This window comes from Eptesicus fuscus, chromosome 6, assembly GCF_027574615.1.
Source record: "Eptesicus fuscus isolate TK198812 chromosome 6, DD_ASM_mEF_20220401, whole genome shotgun sequence".
NCBI classification, from domain to species: domain Eukaryota; kingdom Metazoa; phylum Chordata; class Mammalia; order Chiroptera; family Vespertilionidae; genus Eptesicus; species Eptesicus fuscus.
The window spans coordinates 7078430-7095435 of record NC_072478.1 but is presented as its reverse complement, the minus strand read 5'-3'; the positions used below and the strand labels follow the sequence as shown (position 1 = coordinate 7095435).

At 52.6% G+C, this 17006-nt stretch overlaps 1 protein-coding gene across 1 annotated transcript in view; it reads left to right on the top strand.

Moving 5' to 3' along the window:
- The window catches only part of OBSCN (obscurin, cytoskeletal calmodulin and titin-interacting RhoGEF), a 150358-nt gene that overhangs the window by 39068 nt on the left and 94284 nt on the right, over positions 1-17006 (top strand). Inside the window, 1 exon segment of the mRNA XM_054718309.1 lies at positions 13657-13932. Coding sequence (XP_054574284.1) covers positions 13657-13932 — 276 coding nt within the window.

Genomic DNA, 17006 nt, shown 5'->3' with positions numbered 1-17006 from the left:
AAAAAAAATCTTGTGCCACACCTATGGATGATTGCCTGAGGGCAAGTCAAGACGGGATCCTATCAGTCTGTAGACAAAGATGGTCTCTGGAGGCTTTGAGTGTTTGCCTGATCTAATTAGTCAGAAACAGCATTTGACACTGTCCTGCATTAGAGATGAGAGGCATAGCAGATCTATCTAATACATAGTCACAAACCCAAACAGGTAGCCAAAATGAGGAGACAAAGAAACAATCCCCAAATGAAAGAATAAGAGAATTCTACAGAAGAAGACATAAATGAAATGGAGATAAGAAATTTATCTGATATAGACTTCAGAATAATGATTGTAAAGATGCTTAACAGCATGAGAAAAGATATAGTAACTATGAAAACAGAAATAAAGAATGACATAGCACAAATAAAGAACACATTGAAAGGAATACACAGCAGGTAAGGGGAAGCTGAGGATAGAATCAGTGAATAAGAGGACTGGTTTGAAAAAAATCACTCAATCAGAGAACCAAAAAGATAAAACAATGAAAAAACAGGAGGACAGCTTAAGGGAGCTGTGGGAAAACTTGAAATGTAACAATATTTGAATAGCAGGTGTGCCAGAAGAGGCAGAAAGGAAAAAAGGGATAAAGAATGTGTTTGAAGAAATAATGACAGAAAATTTCCCTAACCTGGTGAAGGAAAAGGTAACACAAGTTCAGGAGGCACAGGGAACCCCAAGCAAGAAGAACCCAAACAGGCTCACGCCCAGACACATCATAATAAAAATGCCAAAAATTAAAGACAAAGAGAGAATCTTAAAGGCAGCAAGAGAAGAGCAAACTATTACCTACAAAGGAGCTCCCATAAGGCTGACACCTGATTTCTCATCAGAAACTCTACTGGCCAGAATGGAATGCCGTGAAGTACTCAAGGTAATGGAAAGAAGGATCTGAAACCAAGATATCATTCAAAATACAAATGGACAACCCAACTATATGCTGTCTACAAGAGACCCACCTCAGAACAAAAGACATACACAGGATGAGAGTGAAGGGTTGGAAAAAATTTTCCATACAAATAGAAAAGAAAAAAAGCTGGAGTAGCAATACTCATATCTGAAATAGATTTCAAAATGAAGGCCATCACAAGAGACAACAAAGGTCACTACATAAAACTAAAGGGATTGATCCAACAAGAGCATATAATCCTGGTAAACATATATGCACCCAATATAGAAGCACCTAAATACATAAAAAAAACTCCTAGAGGACTTTGAGGGAGAAATAAACAACAATACAGTCATAGTTGGGGACTTTAAAACCCCTTGACTTCACTGGAAAGATATTCCAGTCAAAAACTTAACAAGGTCACACTGGATCAGATGGATTTAAATGACATTTATAGAACATTCACCCCAAAGCTGCAGCATATACATTCTTCTCAAGTGCACATGGATCATTCACAAAGATAGATCACATATTAGAACAAAAAACAAATCTCTACAAGTTTAAGAAGATTGAAATCATATCAAGCATCTTCTCAGATCACAGTGGAATGAAATTAGAAATCAACTACAGTAAAAACACCCCAAAACATTCAAACACATGGAGGCTAAATAGCATGTTATTAAACAATGAATGGGTTACCAACAAGATCAAGAAAGAAATAAAAAACTTCCTGGAAACAAATGAAAATGAACACACAACAACCCCAAATCTCTGGGACACAGCAAAAGCAGTCCTGAGAGGGAAATTCATAGCACTACCAGCCTACCTAAAAAAAGAAACACAAGAAAAATTGACAATAAACTATCCCTACAACTTAAAGAACTAAAAAGAGAACAACAAGAAAAACCCAGAGTAAGTAAAAGGAAGGAAATAATAAAGTTAGAGCAGAAATAAATGACATAGGAGAAACCAAGATGGCGCCATAGGTTAAACACCTAACCCGCAGCCGGGCACAACAATTTCAAAAATACAACTAGAGGTCAGAACGGTCATCGTCCAGAACCACAGGAAAGCTGGCGGACTGAAATGCCCACAGCTGGGGAGAAGGAGAAGGCCACGGGGACAGTCGGGGGAGCCGCAAAAGCCTGAGGTATGGAGAAACGGACGGAGACACGAGCACGCGCGCCTGCGGGGAGGATGGAGCTGGAGAGGAAGGGGCGGCTGACGGCCTGGCCGGCGTTCACTGGCAGGAAGGAGATAAAGGCTCCGGATTGCACTGAGCGCCGGCTCCGACTGCACTGAACCCCGCTCCGGGCGAAACCCTGGGAAGCCAGGCGCAGGCTGGGGGAATGAATCTGGGCTGTGGGGCGCAGGCACAGAGGAGCGGCGGAAGGCAGAGCTCCAGAGGCGCGCGCAGGAAAGGGCGCAAAGGACGGACTGTTGCCTGCGCCACTGAACTGCCCTAGCGGGAAGGAGACAAGGGCTCCGGACCGGGCTGAACCCCAGTTCCGACTGCACTGAACCCCAGTTCCGGGCGAAACCCTGGGAAGCCAGGCACATGCTGGGGGAATGAATTTGGCCTGTGGGGCAGAGGCACAGAGGAGCGGCGGCTCCAGAGGCGCGCACGGGAGGGCGCGCAGAGGAGGGACTGTTGCCTGCGCCACTGAGTGGCCCTGCTGGGAAGGAGACAGAGGCGCCAGACTGCGCTGAGACCCAGTTCCAACTACATTGAAACCCAGTTCCAGGCAGCGGGCGAAACTCCAGGGCGCGTTTCTCTCAGAGGTGTTTGCAAGGAATACAGAGGGACACAGACACAGGAGCCTCATGTCTCCTGCGCAGCAACTCTTCCTATGTAGACAAAGAGGGTCCTCATGGACAATTGGCCTGGAGGACAATTCCTCCTAGTGACACCAACAACAATCAAGACTTAACTGTAGATACTCACTCAGTTTCGCAACTGCGCCGCCCCCGCAGGCCGCCCGGCCCGGAGCACTGGGGACGCCGCGGCGGCAGCGGCGCCCGGAGCCCGGCGGCCGCCCAGCGCCCATCCCCACCGCGAGGCCCCCGCGCGCCTGGTTCCGCGGGCCGCGCGCTCCGCACACCGGACGGAGGCCCGGGCGCCCTCTCCGTGCACCTCCCGGCACCACTAGACCTCAGTAGAGTTGACTGAATTCAAGGGATTAAGAAGAACAAATTGGGGAATTCGAAAAAGATGACGGCGGAGGTGAAGGCTGATGTGTTGCCTCACATGGCAGTTTCGGAAATACAACTGGAACATGGACTAGTGAGGGTGGCGACTGCTGCTCGCGTCTCCCCAGACCGGGCGGCTGCTCCTCTCAGTCAGCACCGCAGCCGGGGCCATGGGCTCGTGGGCGCCGCAGCAGCTGCTGTGGCGGCGGCCGCGGACTCGGCGCAGCGGCTCTCTGTGAAGGAAGAGACCATCTTTCTGCAGGAGGGGCGCATCCGCGCCACCGACCTGGCCGAACTGCGCAGTGAGATCCTCGAGGCCCCGGAGGCTGCCAACACCGATTTGGAGGATTCTTAGGAGTTCTCATCTTACATTCAAGCCCTTTAAGCCATTTTGACAGAGGAGAATCAAGAAGGCGGCTAAGTTAAACAAAGGAACTGCGAACTCCACCGCGCACAGCAATTTCAGGGGCACGAATGGAGGACAGAGCCTCTGCCATCCAGAACTACAGGAGAGATGGCTGAATGGTAGATTTATAGCTAAGAGGGAAGAGGAAACCAGCGAAATCGGAGGGGATGAGGTGTGGAGGCGCGTGGGTCTGGTTGGTGGCGGGGGAAAGGGGCTTTTGTTCCAAACCTAGGGGAGATTAGCTCTCCATCACACTGAAATCCAGCTTCTGGGGACCCGTGGGAGACCCAGATGCCTGCGGGGAGAGGCGGGACTCTTGCGGAGGTGCCAAGCGCCCCTGGGTCTGGGGGAGGCCGCGCTCCCCTGGGTCCGAGTGAGGCCAGGGGTCCATAGATCCAGGTGAGGCCTCGCGCATCTAGGCCCGGGTGAGCCCAAGTGGCCCTGGGTCTGGGAGAGACCAAACATCCCTGGGTCCAGGTGAGACCATGTGTCCCTGGATCGGGTGAGGCCTCGTGAACCTAGGCCCGGGTGAGCCCAAGTGGCCCTGGGTCTGGGAGAGGCCAAGCGTCCCTGGGTCCGGGTGAGACCATGTGTCCCTGGATCCGGGTGAGGCCTCGTGCACCTAGGCCCGGGTGAGCCCAAGTGGCCCTGGGTCTGGGAGAGGCCAAGCATCCCTGTGTCCGGGTGAGACCATGTGTCCCTGGATACGGGTGAGGCCTCGTGCACCTAGGCCCGGGTGAGCCAAAGTGGCCCTGGGTCTGGGAGAGGCCAATCGTCCCTGGGTCCGGGTGAGACCATGTGTCCCTGGATCCAGATGAGGCCTCGTGCACCTAGGCCCGGGTGAGCCCAAGTGGCCCTGGGTCTGGGAGAGGCCAAACGTCCCTGGGTCCGGGTGAGACCATGTGTCCCTGGATCCGGGTGAGGCCTCGAGCACCTAGGCCCGGGTGAGGCCACGTGCCCCTGGGTCTGGAAAAGACCAAGGGCCCCTGGGTCCAGGTGAGACCATGTGTCCCTCGATCCGGGTGAGGCCTCGTGCACCTAGGCCCGGGTGAGCCCAAGTGGCCCTGGGTCTGGGAGAGGCCAAGCGTCCCTGGGTCCGGGTGAGACCATGCGTCCCTGGATCCGGATGAGGCCTCGTGCACCTAGGCCCGGGTGAGCCCAAGTGGCCCTGGGTCAGGGAGAGGCCAAGCGTCCCTGGGTCCGGGTGAGACCATGTGGCCCTGGATCCGGGTGAGGCCTCGTGCACCTAGGCCCGGGTGAGCCCAAGTGGCCCTGAGTCTGGGAGAGGCCAAGCGTCCCTGGGTCCGGGTGAGACCATGCGTCCCTGGATCCGGATGAGGCCTCGTGCACCTAGGCCCGGGTGAGCCCAAGTGGCCCTGGGTCTGGGAGAGGCCAAGTGTCCCTGGGTCCGGGTGAGACCATGCATCCCTGGATCCGGGTGAGGCCTCGTGCACCTAGGTCCGGGTGAGCCCAAGTGGCCCTGGGTCTAGGAGAGGCCAAGCGTCCCTGTGTCCAGGTGAGACCATGTGTCCCTGGATCCGGGTGAGGCCTCGTGCACCTAGGCCCGGGTGAGCCCAAGTGGCCCTGGGTCTGGGAGAGGCCAAGCGTCCCTGGGTCCGGGTGAGACCATGTGTCCCTGGATCCAGATGAGGCCTCGTGCACCTAGGCCCGGGTGAGCCCAAGTGGCCCTGGGTCTGGGAGAGGCCAAGCGTCCCTGGGTCCGGGTGCGACCATGTGTCCCTGGATCCGGATGAGGCCTCGTGCACCTAGGCCCGGGTGAGCCCAAGTGGCCCTGGGTCTGGGAGAGGCCAAGCGTCCCTGGGTCCGGGTGCGACCATGTGTCCCTGGATCCAGATGAGGCCTCGTGCACCTAGGCCCGGGTGAGCCCAAGTGGCCCTGGGTCTGGGAGAGGCCAAGCGTCCCTGTGTCCGGGTGAGACCATGTGTCCCTGGATCCGGGTGAGGCCTCGTGCACCTAGGCCCGGGTGAGCCCAAGTGGCCCTGGGTCTGGGAGAGGCCAAGCGTCCCTGGGTCCGGGTGCGACCATGTGTCCCTGGATCCAGATGAGGCCTCGTGCACCTAGGTCCGGGTGAGCCCAAGTGGCCCTGGGTCTGGGAGAGGCCAAGCGTCCCTGGGTCCGGGTGCGACCATGTGTCCCTGGATCCAGATGAGGCCTCGTGCACCTAGGTCCGGGTGAGCCCAAGTGGCCCTGGGTCTGGGAGAGGCCAAGCGTCCCTGTGTCCGGGTGAGACCATGTGTCCCTGGATCCGGGTGAGGCCTCGTGCACCTAGGCCCGGGTGAGCCCAAGTGGCCCTGGGTCTGGGAGAGGCCAAGCGTCCCTGGGTCCGGGTGCGACCATGTGTCCCTGGATCCAGATGAGGCCTCGTGCACCTAGGTCCGGGTGAGCCCAAGTGGCCCTGGGTCTGGGAGAGGCCAAGCGTCCCTGGGTCCGGGTGCGACCATGTGTCCCTGGATCCAGATGAGGCCTCGTGCACCTAGGTCCGGGTGAGCCCAAGTGGCCCTGGGTCTGGGAGAGGCCAAGCGTCCCTGTGTCCGGGTGAGACCATGTGTCCCTGGATCCGGGTGAGGCCTCGTGCACCTAGGCCCGGGTGAGCCCAAGTGGCCCTGGGTCTGAGAGAGGCCAAGCGTCCCTGGGTCCGGGTGCGACCATGTGTCCCTGGATCCAGATGAGGCCTCGTGCACCTAGGTCCGGGTGAGCCCAAGTGGCCCTGGGTCTGGGAGAGGCCAAGCGTCCCTGGGTCCGGGTGCGACCATGTGTCCCTGGATCCAGATGAGGCCTCGTGCACCTAGGCCCGGGTGAGCCCAAGTGGCCCTGGGTCTGGGAGAGGCCAAGCGTCCCTGTGTCCGGGTGAGACCATGTGTCCCTGGATCCGGGTGAGGCCTCGTGCACCTAGGCCCGGGTGAGCCCAAGTGGCCCTGGGTCTGGGAGAGGCCAAACGTCCCTGGGTCCGGGTGAGACCATGTGTCCCTGGATCCGGGTGAGGCCTCGAGCACCTCGGCCCGGGTGAGGCCACGTGCCCCTGGGTCTGGAAAAGACCAAGCGCCCCTGGGTCCAGGTGAGACCATGTGTCCCTGGATCCGGGTGAGGCCTCGTGCACCTAGGCCCGGGTGAGCCCAAGTGGCCCTGGGTCTGGGAGAGGCCAAGCGTCCCTGGGTCCGGGTGAGACCATGCGTCCCTGGATCCGGATGAGGCCTCGTGCACCTAGGCCCGGGTGAGCCCAAGTGGCCCTGGGTCAGGGAGAGGCCAAGCGTCCCTGGGTCCGGGTGAGACCATGTGGCCCTGGATCCGGGTGAGGCCTCGTGCACCTAGGCCCGGGTGAGCCCAAGTGGCCCTGGGTCTGGGAGAGGCCAAGCGTCCCTGGGTCCGGGTGAGACCATGTGGCCCTGGATCCGGGTGAGGCCTCGTGCACCTAGGCCCGGGTGAGCCCAAGTGGCCCTGGGTCTGGGAGAGGCCAAGTGTCCCTGGGTCCGGGTGAGACCATGCATCCCTGGATCCGGGTGAGGCCTCGTGCACCTAGGCCCGGGTGAGCCCAAGTGGCCCTGGGTCTAGGAGAGGTCAAGCGTCCCTGTGTCCGGGTGAGACCATGTGTCCCTGGATCCGGGTGAGGCCTCGTGCACCTAGGCCCGGGTGAGCCCAAGTGGCCCTGGGTCTGGGAGAGGCCAAGCGTCCCTGGGTCCGGGTGCGACCATGTGTCCCTGGATCCAGATGAGGCCTCGTGCACCTAGGCCCGGGTGAGCCCAAGTGGCCCTGGGTCTGGGAGAGGCCAAGCGTCCCTGGGTCCGGGTGCGACCATGTGTCCCTGGATCCGGATGAGGCCTCGTGCACCTAGGCCCGGGTGAGCCCAAGTGGCCCTGGGTCTGGGAGAGGCCAAGCGTCCCTGGGTCCGGGTGCGACCATGTGTCCCTGGATCCAGATGAGGCCTCGTGCACCTAGGTCCGGGTGAGCCCAAGTGGCCCTGGGTCTGGGAGAGGCCAAGCGTCCCTGTGTCCGGGTGAGACCATGTGTCCCTGGATCCGGGTGAGGCCTCGTGCACCTAGGCCCGGGTGAGCCCAAGTGGCCCTGGGTCTGGGAGAGGCCAAGCGTCCCTGGGTCCGGGTGCGACCATGTGTCCCTGGATCCAGATGAGGCCTCGTGCACCTAGGTCCGGGTGAGCCCAAGTGGCCCTGGGTCTGGGAGAGGCCAAGCGTCCCTGGGTCCGGGTGCGACCATGTGTCCCTGGATCCAGATGAGGCCTCGTGCACCTAGGTCCGGGTGAGCCCAAGTGGCCCTGGGTCTGGGAGAGGCCAAGCGTCCCTGTGTCCGGGTGAGACCATGTGTCCCTGGATCCGGGTGAGGCCTCGTGCACCTAGGCCCGGGTGAGCCCAAGTGGCCCTGGGTCTGGGAGAGGCCAAGCGTCCCTGGGTCCGGGTGCGACCATGTGTCCCTGGATCCAGATGAGGCCTCGTGCACCTAGGTCCGGGTGAGCCCAAGTGGCCCTGGGTCTGGGAGAGGCCAAGCGTCCCTGGGTCCGGGTGCGACCATGTGTCCCTGGATCCAGATGAGGCCTCGTGCACCTAGGTCCGGGTGAGCCCAAGTGGCCCTGGGTCTGGGAGAGGCCAAGCGTCCCTGTGTCCGGGTGAGACCATGTGTCCCTGGATCCGGGTGAGGCCTCGTGCACCTAGGCCCGGGTGAGCCCAAGTGGCCCTGGGTCTGAGAGAGGCCAAGCGTCCCTGGGTCCGGGTGCGACCATGTGTCCCTGGATCCAGATGAGGCCTCGTGCACCTAGGTCCGGGTGAGCCCAAGTGGCCCTGGGTCTGGGAGAGGCCAAGCGTCCCTGGGTCCGGGTGCGACCATGTGTCCCTGGATCCAGATGAGGCCTCGTGCACCTAGGCCCGGGTGAGCCCAAGTGGCCCTGGGTCTGGGAGAGGCCAAGCGTCCCTGTGTCCGGGTGAGACCATGTGTCCCTGGATCCGGGTGAGGCCTCGTGCACCTAGGCCCGGGTGAGCCCAAGTGGCCCTGGGTCTGGGAGAGGCCAAGCGTCCCTGGGTCCGGGTGCGACCATGTGTCCCTGGATCCAGATGAGGCCTCGTGCACCTAGGTCCGGGTGAGCCCAAGTGGCCCTGGGTCTGGGAGAGGCCAAGCGTCCCTGGGTCCGGGTGCGACCATGTGTCCCTGGATCCAGATGAGGCCTCGTGCCCCTAGGCCCGCGTGAGCCCAAGTGGCCCTGGGTCTGGGAGAGGCCAAGTGTCCCTGGGTCCGGGTGAAGCCAGAGCCTGGGTCCGGGTGAGGCCGTGTGCCCCTGGATCCATCCGGGTGAGGCTGGGTCCCAGGCCCGGGTGAGACCACGCGCCCCTTGGGTATGGGTGAGGCCACGTGCCCCTTAGTCCGGGTGACGCCGTGCCCCTGGGTTCGGCCGAGACCAAACCAGAGGGAGTCGGACCTCCGTTACCGCCATTTGTCCACCATCCAGAGCTGGGGGGTCAGTGCTGACATGTACACATAAGGAACTACTGGACATTGAAATTGAGTCTCAAAAGAACTGTTGGTCCAGGGGGAAGCTCGCTACAGACTGATTCATTTGCCTGTCAGCATAACTATTATTGCTCGTCTCACATTCAGTGCTTATTAGTATATATCTAGTGACATATGATCTCGCTCATCTAGGGGAAATGATGAACAACATAGACTGAGGAACAAGAACAGAACCAGAAGCAAGGAGGCATCGATCGGACTATCGGGCCTCAGAGGGAGGATAGGGGAGGGTAGGGGGAGGGTGGGGGGAGGGGGAGAGTTCAACCAAAGGACCTGTATGCATGCATATAAGCCTATCCAACGGTTAAGTTCAACAGGGGATTGGGGCATGCGTGGGGAGAGGGGTGGGATGGGAATGGGGGGATGAGGACAAATATGTGACACCTTAATCAATAAAGAAATTAAAAAAAAAAAAAAAAAAAAAAAAGAAATAAATGACATAGAGACTAAAAAAAAAAAAAAATACAAAAGATCAATGAAACCAAGAGCTTGTTCTTTGAAAGGATAAATAAGACTGTTGAGCCATTAGCCAAACTCATCAAGAAACAAAGAGAGAGGACCCAAATAAATAAAATCAGAAACAAAAGTGGAGAAGTAACCACTGATACCACGAAATACAAAGGATTGTAAGAAAATACTACAAACAACTATTGCCAACAAGCTGGACAATGTGGATGAAATGGACAAATTCCTAGGAAAATACAATCTCCCAAAACTGAATCAGAAAGAATCAGAAAACTTGAATAGGCCAATAACAACTGATGGAATAGAAGCAGTAATCAAAAAACTCCCAGCAAACAAAAGCCCGGGTCTAGATGGCTTCACAGGGAAGTTTTACCGAACATTCAAAGAAGAACTAACATCTATACTCCTCAAACTATTGCAAAAAATTCAAGAGGAAGGAACACTTCCAAGCTCTTTTTATGAGGCCAGTATTATCCTAATTCCAAAACTAGATAAAGACACTACAAAGAAAGAGAATTATAGGCCAATATCCCCGATGAACATAGATGCTAAAATCCTCAACAAAATATTAGCAAATCAGATCCAGCAATATATTAAAAAGGCCCATATACCATGACCAAGTGGGATTATTCCAGGAATGCAAGGCTGGTACAATATTTGCAAATCAATACATGTGATACATCACATAAAGAAATTGAAAGACAAAAATCACAAATCATATGATCATATCAATAGATGCAGAAAAATTATTCCACAAAATTCAACACCTATTTTTGATAAAAACTCTCAGCAAAATGTGGATAAAGTATATCTCTACATGATAAAGGCCATATCTTACAAACTTACAGCCGACATCATACGGATTGTACAAAAACTAAAACAATATCCCCTAAGGACAGGAACAAAACAGGTATGTCTGCTTTCACCACTCTTATTCAACACTAGAGGCCCGGTGCACAAAGATTCGTGTACTTGGGGTGGGGTGGGGTCCCTCAGCCCGGCTTGCACCCTCTTGCAGTCTGGGACCCTTCTGGGGATGTCCACCTGCCTAAGCTGGCAGTCAGATATTTCTCTGGCAACCCAGGAGCCCTCAGAGGGCGGGCTGACTGACAACTTAAGCCAGAGAGGCTCCTGCCACCGCCCCTGCACTCTCAGCCCTCAGCCTGGCTTGTGGCTGAGTGGAGCTCCCCTTGTGGGAGCGCACTGACCACCAGGGGGCAGCTCCTGCGTTGAGCGTCTGCCCCCCTGGTGGTCAGTGTGTGACATTGCGACTGGTCATTCCTCATCATTCTGCCATTAGGGTCAATTTGCATATTACCCTTTTATTATATAAGATAGTCCTGGAAGTCCTAGCCACAATGATCAGACAAGAAGAAGAAATCAAAGGCATCCAAATTGGAAAGGAGGAAGTAAACCTCTCACTATTCACAAATGACATGATATTATACATAGACAACCCTGAAGACTCCAACAAAAAACTACTAGATTTAATAAGTGAATTTGGCAATGTAGCAGAATACAAAATCAACACCCAAAAATTAATAGCTTTTTTATACACCAATATTGAATTCTCAGAAAGAAAAACTAAACAATCCCATTTACCACTACAACAATAAAAATTAAGTTACTAAGGAGTATACTTAACCAAGGAGGCAAGAGACCTATACTCGGAAAACGACAGGATGTTGAAAAAAGAGATAGAAGGAGATATAAGCAAGCGGAAGAATATAGCATGTTCATGGATTGGTAGAATCAATATCATTAAAATGTCCATACTACCCAAGGCAATCTACAGATTCAAAGCAATCCCTATTAAAATACCAAAGGCATATTTCACAGATCTAAAATAAATACTCCAAAAATGTTTATGGAGTAAAAAAAAAAAGACCCAGAATAGCTGCAGCAATCTTGAGAAAGAAAAGCAAAGTTGGAGGAATCACAATACCATATTTGAAGTTACACTACAAAGCAATCGTAATCCAAACAGCCTGGTTCTGGCACAAGAACAGGCATATAGATCAATGGAACAGAACAGAGAACCCAGAAATCAACCCAAGCCATTACACTCAATTAATATTTGACAAAGGAGGCAAGAGCATACAATGGAGTCAATAGAGTCTCTTCAATAAATGTTGTTGGGAAAATTGGACAGATATATGCCCCCAAAAATGAAACTAGCCCACCAACTTACACCATACACAAGAATAAACTCAAAATGGATGAGACTTAAATTTAAGTTGTGAAACCATAAAAATCCCAGAAGAAACCATAGGCAGCAAAATATCAGACATTTCTCGTAGCAATACTTTTACAGATTCATCTCCTAGGGCACAGGAAACTAAGGAGAAAATAATATCAAAATAAAAATTTCTTGCACAGTAAAATAAACCATCAGCAAAATGAAAAGGGAGCCCACTGTATGGAAGAACATATTTGGCAATGATACATCTGATAAAGGGTTAATATCCAAAATACATAAGGAACTCATACAACAAAACTAAAGGGAGACAAACAATCCAATTAAAAAATGGGCAGAGTACCTAAATAGACACTTCTCCAAAGTGGACATACAGAAGGCCAAGAGACTTGTGGAAAAAATACTCAAATCACTGATCATCAGAGAGATGCAAATTAAAATGACAATGAAGTATCACCTCACACCTATCAGAATTGCTACCATCAACAAATCAACAAATGACAAGTGCTGGCGAGAATATGGGAAAAAGGGAACCCTAGTACACTGCTGTTGGGAATGCAGACTGATGTAGCCATTATGGAAAACAGTATGGAAGCTCCTTAAAAAATTAAATATGAAACTGCCATTTGACCCAGTGATCCCACATTTATATATCCTAAGAAACCCGAAACACCCATCGGAAAGAATGTATGGACATCTATGATTATAGCAGCACAATTTTGGATAAAAAAAGCTGTGGTATATTTATACCAGGGAATACTATGCAGCAGTAAAAAAGAAGGATCTCTTATCCTTTGAGACAGCATGGAGAGACTAGGAGAGTATCATGCTAAGTGAAATAAGTCAGTCAGAGAAAGACACGTATCACATGATCTTACTCATATGTGGAATCTAATTAACAAAATAAACTGATTAATGGAGTGTATCCAGAGAAGTGGAAGCATCTAACAGAGTGGGAAATCTCTAAGGGAAGACGGGGGAGGGTGGATGGGAGGGAGGTAATCAACCAAGGACTTTGTATGCATATGTGCATGACCCATGGACACAGACAAAGGGGTGGTGAAGGCGTGGGATGAGGGCAAAAGGGTGTTTAGAGGGGGTTGGTGTGTGTGTGTGTGTGTGTGTGTGTGTGTGTGTGTGAGAAAATGGGGGCATATGTAATACTTTCAGCAATAAAGAATTATGAAAAATAAAAAATAAAGAGGGTGATCATCAGTGGATGAGCAGCTGGAAATGTTCTGTTGGTTGATATGTTTGGGTACATGGGGAAAGCTACGTCTGAACTTCATTGAGCTGTACAAATAAATTAGTGTACTTGACATGTGAGTTATACCTAGAAAGGTGTAGCTTAGTTTGTGGGTGACATGCCATTTGCCAGGCTCTGGTGGTAAAAGAGTTACCAACCTGCCCAACCAGTGAGGCTCAGTGGTTGAGTGTCGCTCCATGAATCAGGAGATCACTGTTTGATTCCCCTACAGGTTACATGCCTGGGATTGTGGGCTTGAGTCCCAATAGGAGGCAGCAGAAGGCAGCTAATCAATGATCGTCTCTCATCATTGCTATTTCTGGCTCTCCCTCTCCTTCTCTCTGAAATCAATGAAAACATATTAAAAAATAAAGGAGTGACCAATGCCACCTGCACACAAAAATTGACTGTCACATGGGGAAGACAATGAACTGGCACTGACAGGTGGCAGAATAGCCTTGACTGACTTCCTCAGTCTTAGAAATTTCTCTTTCAGGATGCTCTGCAATGCACACTTGAAATTCCATTACAGGAGACATATGTTTGTAAACACAATGCTGACCCCACCAGGGACTAATACCCAAACAGGCAAATAGCTGCAAGGAGAAATTTGACTCATCTCTGAAGCTATGGTGAAGGTGAGATAGACTTCTACAAGTTTTGTGTCTCTGACCCTGTGTGTCTCTCATTGTCTCCAGAGCCCACGGTGGTGTTTGCCAAGGAGCAGTCGGCACACAGCGAGGTGAAGGCCACGGCCGGGGCCAGTGCCACGCTGAGCTGCGAGGTGGCCCAGGCCCAGACGCAGGTGACATGGTACAAGGATGGCAAGAAGCTGAGTGGGAGCTCAAAAGTGCGCGTGGAGGCCACGGGCTGTACCCGGCGGCTGGTGCTGCAGCAGGCGGCGAAGGGGGACAGCGGGGAGTACATCTGCGAGGCCGGGGGCCAGAGGGTCACCTTCCATCTGGATGTCCCAGGTCAGTTCTTTGGTGGCACTAACTAGCCTTGTGTGTAGATAGTGACTACAGCCGGACACACCCTGGTGCTCTTTCCACTGGACCTCACCTCTTTAGCCTTCTATCCTCCATCTCCCATATCATCCCAGTGGTGGGGCCAGACCAGGTGGGTGGGCAGAGTGTGAGAAGAAGGGAGAGATGATCCGGTACAAGCTGAGTGGTGCTCAGGTTTTGCTCAGTCATGGTTCCCAGCACCTGCCAGAGCCTTCTGGGTGCTCCTCACCAGCCGGGACTCGGGCTCTACCTGTCACGTGGAGTCTGAGGTAGACCAGACGTCTCTTACCTGTGTTATGTGAATTTCCTACTCCCCACGTCCCTGTAGCTCTCAGGTGCCCGCACCCAGCAACATGGGCAGAGACACGTTTGAATTTCATTACAACAGAATATGGGGAAGTTCCTGCCCCCCAGTCTTACTTGCATCCATCTCAAGACTGAACAGTGTGTTAGCCAATTGTAGCTTTTTAGGGCACTCACTTCCTTCCGTGTGGATGTAGAAGTTACTGGATCCTCACTTGTTGCAAAATCTAGATCCGAGTATTCTTGCAAGGTCTGTGCAAAAAATAAAGAAAGAGCAGAGATTGGCAGGTGTGTGTCAGCGACCTGTACCTGTCAGGTCTTTAATTCTCTTCCTAAAGTACATCTTGGTTTCCTTTTGTGTCCTGTGTCAGAATCCCCTGGGAGTCTGATGTACAGATTTAGACATGGAGAGGAATAAGGAGCTCCTCCCACACTGCACGCCTTGTTGAAGACAAGGAGCTATAGCGATAGCCCCTGACTGTTGAGTCAGTATTTATGTCCTAGTATTTCCTAATGATGCATGTGTATTTGTCCCTGTCTGCTTTGTTCACAGAGATGTCTGTGAACTGTGTTTTCCTTTTGTTAGGAGAGTTTTAACCTCAAGTCGACTTTATTGTGCCTCTACATAACAGTTTGGTGTCGTATCTGCATACAATAGCTGTGGGTGTGTATAGACAGACAAAAAGTCCACCAAACATTTTTAATTGTTACTTTAGGAGAATATGACAAATTATTTTGTAGGAGTAAATATGAAAAGGTTTGACAAATTGACCAAATTATTAGAAAACTACATGAGAAGTGACACAAGATTTTGACAGTTCAAATAGTCCTACAACCTTTTTAATAAATGGACCAACAATAAAAAAGTTCTTATAGGTGAAGATGACACCCTGGTGGCTCCACTGGAAAATTATATGAACTATTCTGTAAGGAAATTATTGCATGTTCATGAAGATCCTTTTAGAGCTAGAGAAGGACATTCCATCTCTGGCTTATTATATGGCACCAGCATGACATCTATCACCAACATCTGATAGGAACAGTTCAAAATAAGGGCCAATCTATTGGGGAGACCCAGGCCAACATCTGAAGCTAAGTAGTATCAAAATGGATTGGAAATGTATTAAGAGCACGGTGCAGTATAATGAAAGTCATGGGCCAGCTGTGTGAGCACCACAAAGGTCAGAAAATCAACCTCACTTATGACGTGAGCAGATTGAAACTAAAATATGAAGCGATCGCCTCATCAGTGCAGAGCTGAGTTTTGATAACATTTAATGTCAGAAATCTAGAAGAAATGTTTATCAATATCCATTCATGCCATAGATTCTTAACCAATTATAAAGAAAACGGATCATCCTTCTTCTGATAAATGATACTGAAGGACAACCAGCTAATCACACTAAGTGACACCTGAAAGCTTTGCCTGTGAGAGCAGGGACCAGGCAAGGGGGCTCACAGTCACCACTTTTGTCAGCAGGAAATAAAGTAAAATGTATAAAAGTGTGAAAAACTGATGTGAAATTCAGTTTGATTTACGCAAAAGATACATTATTAGACTTGGTGGGAGTGGGGAGAATATTACGGTGCCCCAAATCCCCATGAACAGACACACCACAGAAGAGCAAACAGTAAAGACCGAAAACATAGCCAAGGCCCACCACTTGGTGAGTCGTCCACACCATGGAAGAGACAGGCTCAGGAGGCACAGCCCAGTCCCCTAGGAGGCCAGCAGGTGACACACGGAAGGCAGGTGGGAGGTGGAGCCCAGGACCTGTCCCTGGTGGGTGGGAATGCTCCCTGCACATCCGGGAAAGACTTGGTCACCTGAGGAGGGTGTATGTACACCTCATGGCCTGAAGTCCCTTTGCTACAGGGTGTGTGCTCCAGAGAATTCTATCACGTGTTCCCAGCAGGGACTGCTCCCTGGGCAGTGGTCAATGTGCAGATGAATGAGCTACTTGTGCTGAGAAGGTGCTGGGGCTTCTGCAGGTCACACAGAGCTTTGTGGATTTTCCCGTCCTGCCACCTCCCTGCTTAGTCCTTGCGTCCCGAGTGCTGTCCTCCTGATTTAGAAGATATCTTTGACCCTGTGTGTCCCTCCCTGTCCACAGAGCCCACGGTGGTGTTTGCCAAGGAGCAGTCGGCACACAGCGAGGTGAAGGCCACGGCCGGGGCCAGTGCCACGCTGAGCTGCGAGGTGGCCCAGGCCCAGACGCAGGTGACGTGGTACAAGGATGGCAAGAAGCTGAGTGGGAGCTCGAAAGTGCTCGTGGAAGCCACGGGCTGCACCCGGCGGCTGGTGCTGCAGCAGGCGGCGAAGGGGGACAGCGGGGAGTACATCTGCGAGGCCGGGGGCCAGAGGGTCGCCTTCCATCTGGATGTCCCAGGTCAGTTCTTTGGTGGCACTAACTTAGCTTTGTGTGTAGGTAATGACTACAGCCGGACACACCCTGGTGTTCTTTCCACTGGACCTCACCTCTTTAGCCTTCTATCCTCCATCTCCCATATCATCCCAGTGGTGGGGCCAGACCAGGCTGGGTGGGCAGAGTGTGAGCAGAAGGGAGAGGTGATCCTGTACAAGCGGAGTGGCGCTCAGGTTTTGTTCAGTCATGGTTCCCAGCACCTGCCAGAGCCTTCTGGGTGCTCATCACCAGCCGGGACTCGGGCTCTACCTGTCACGTGGAGTCTGAGGTAGACCAGACGTCTCTTACCTGTGTTACGTGAATTTCCTACTC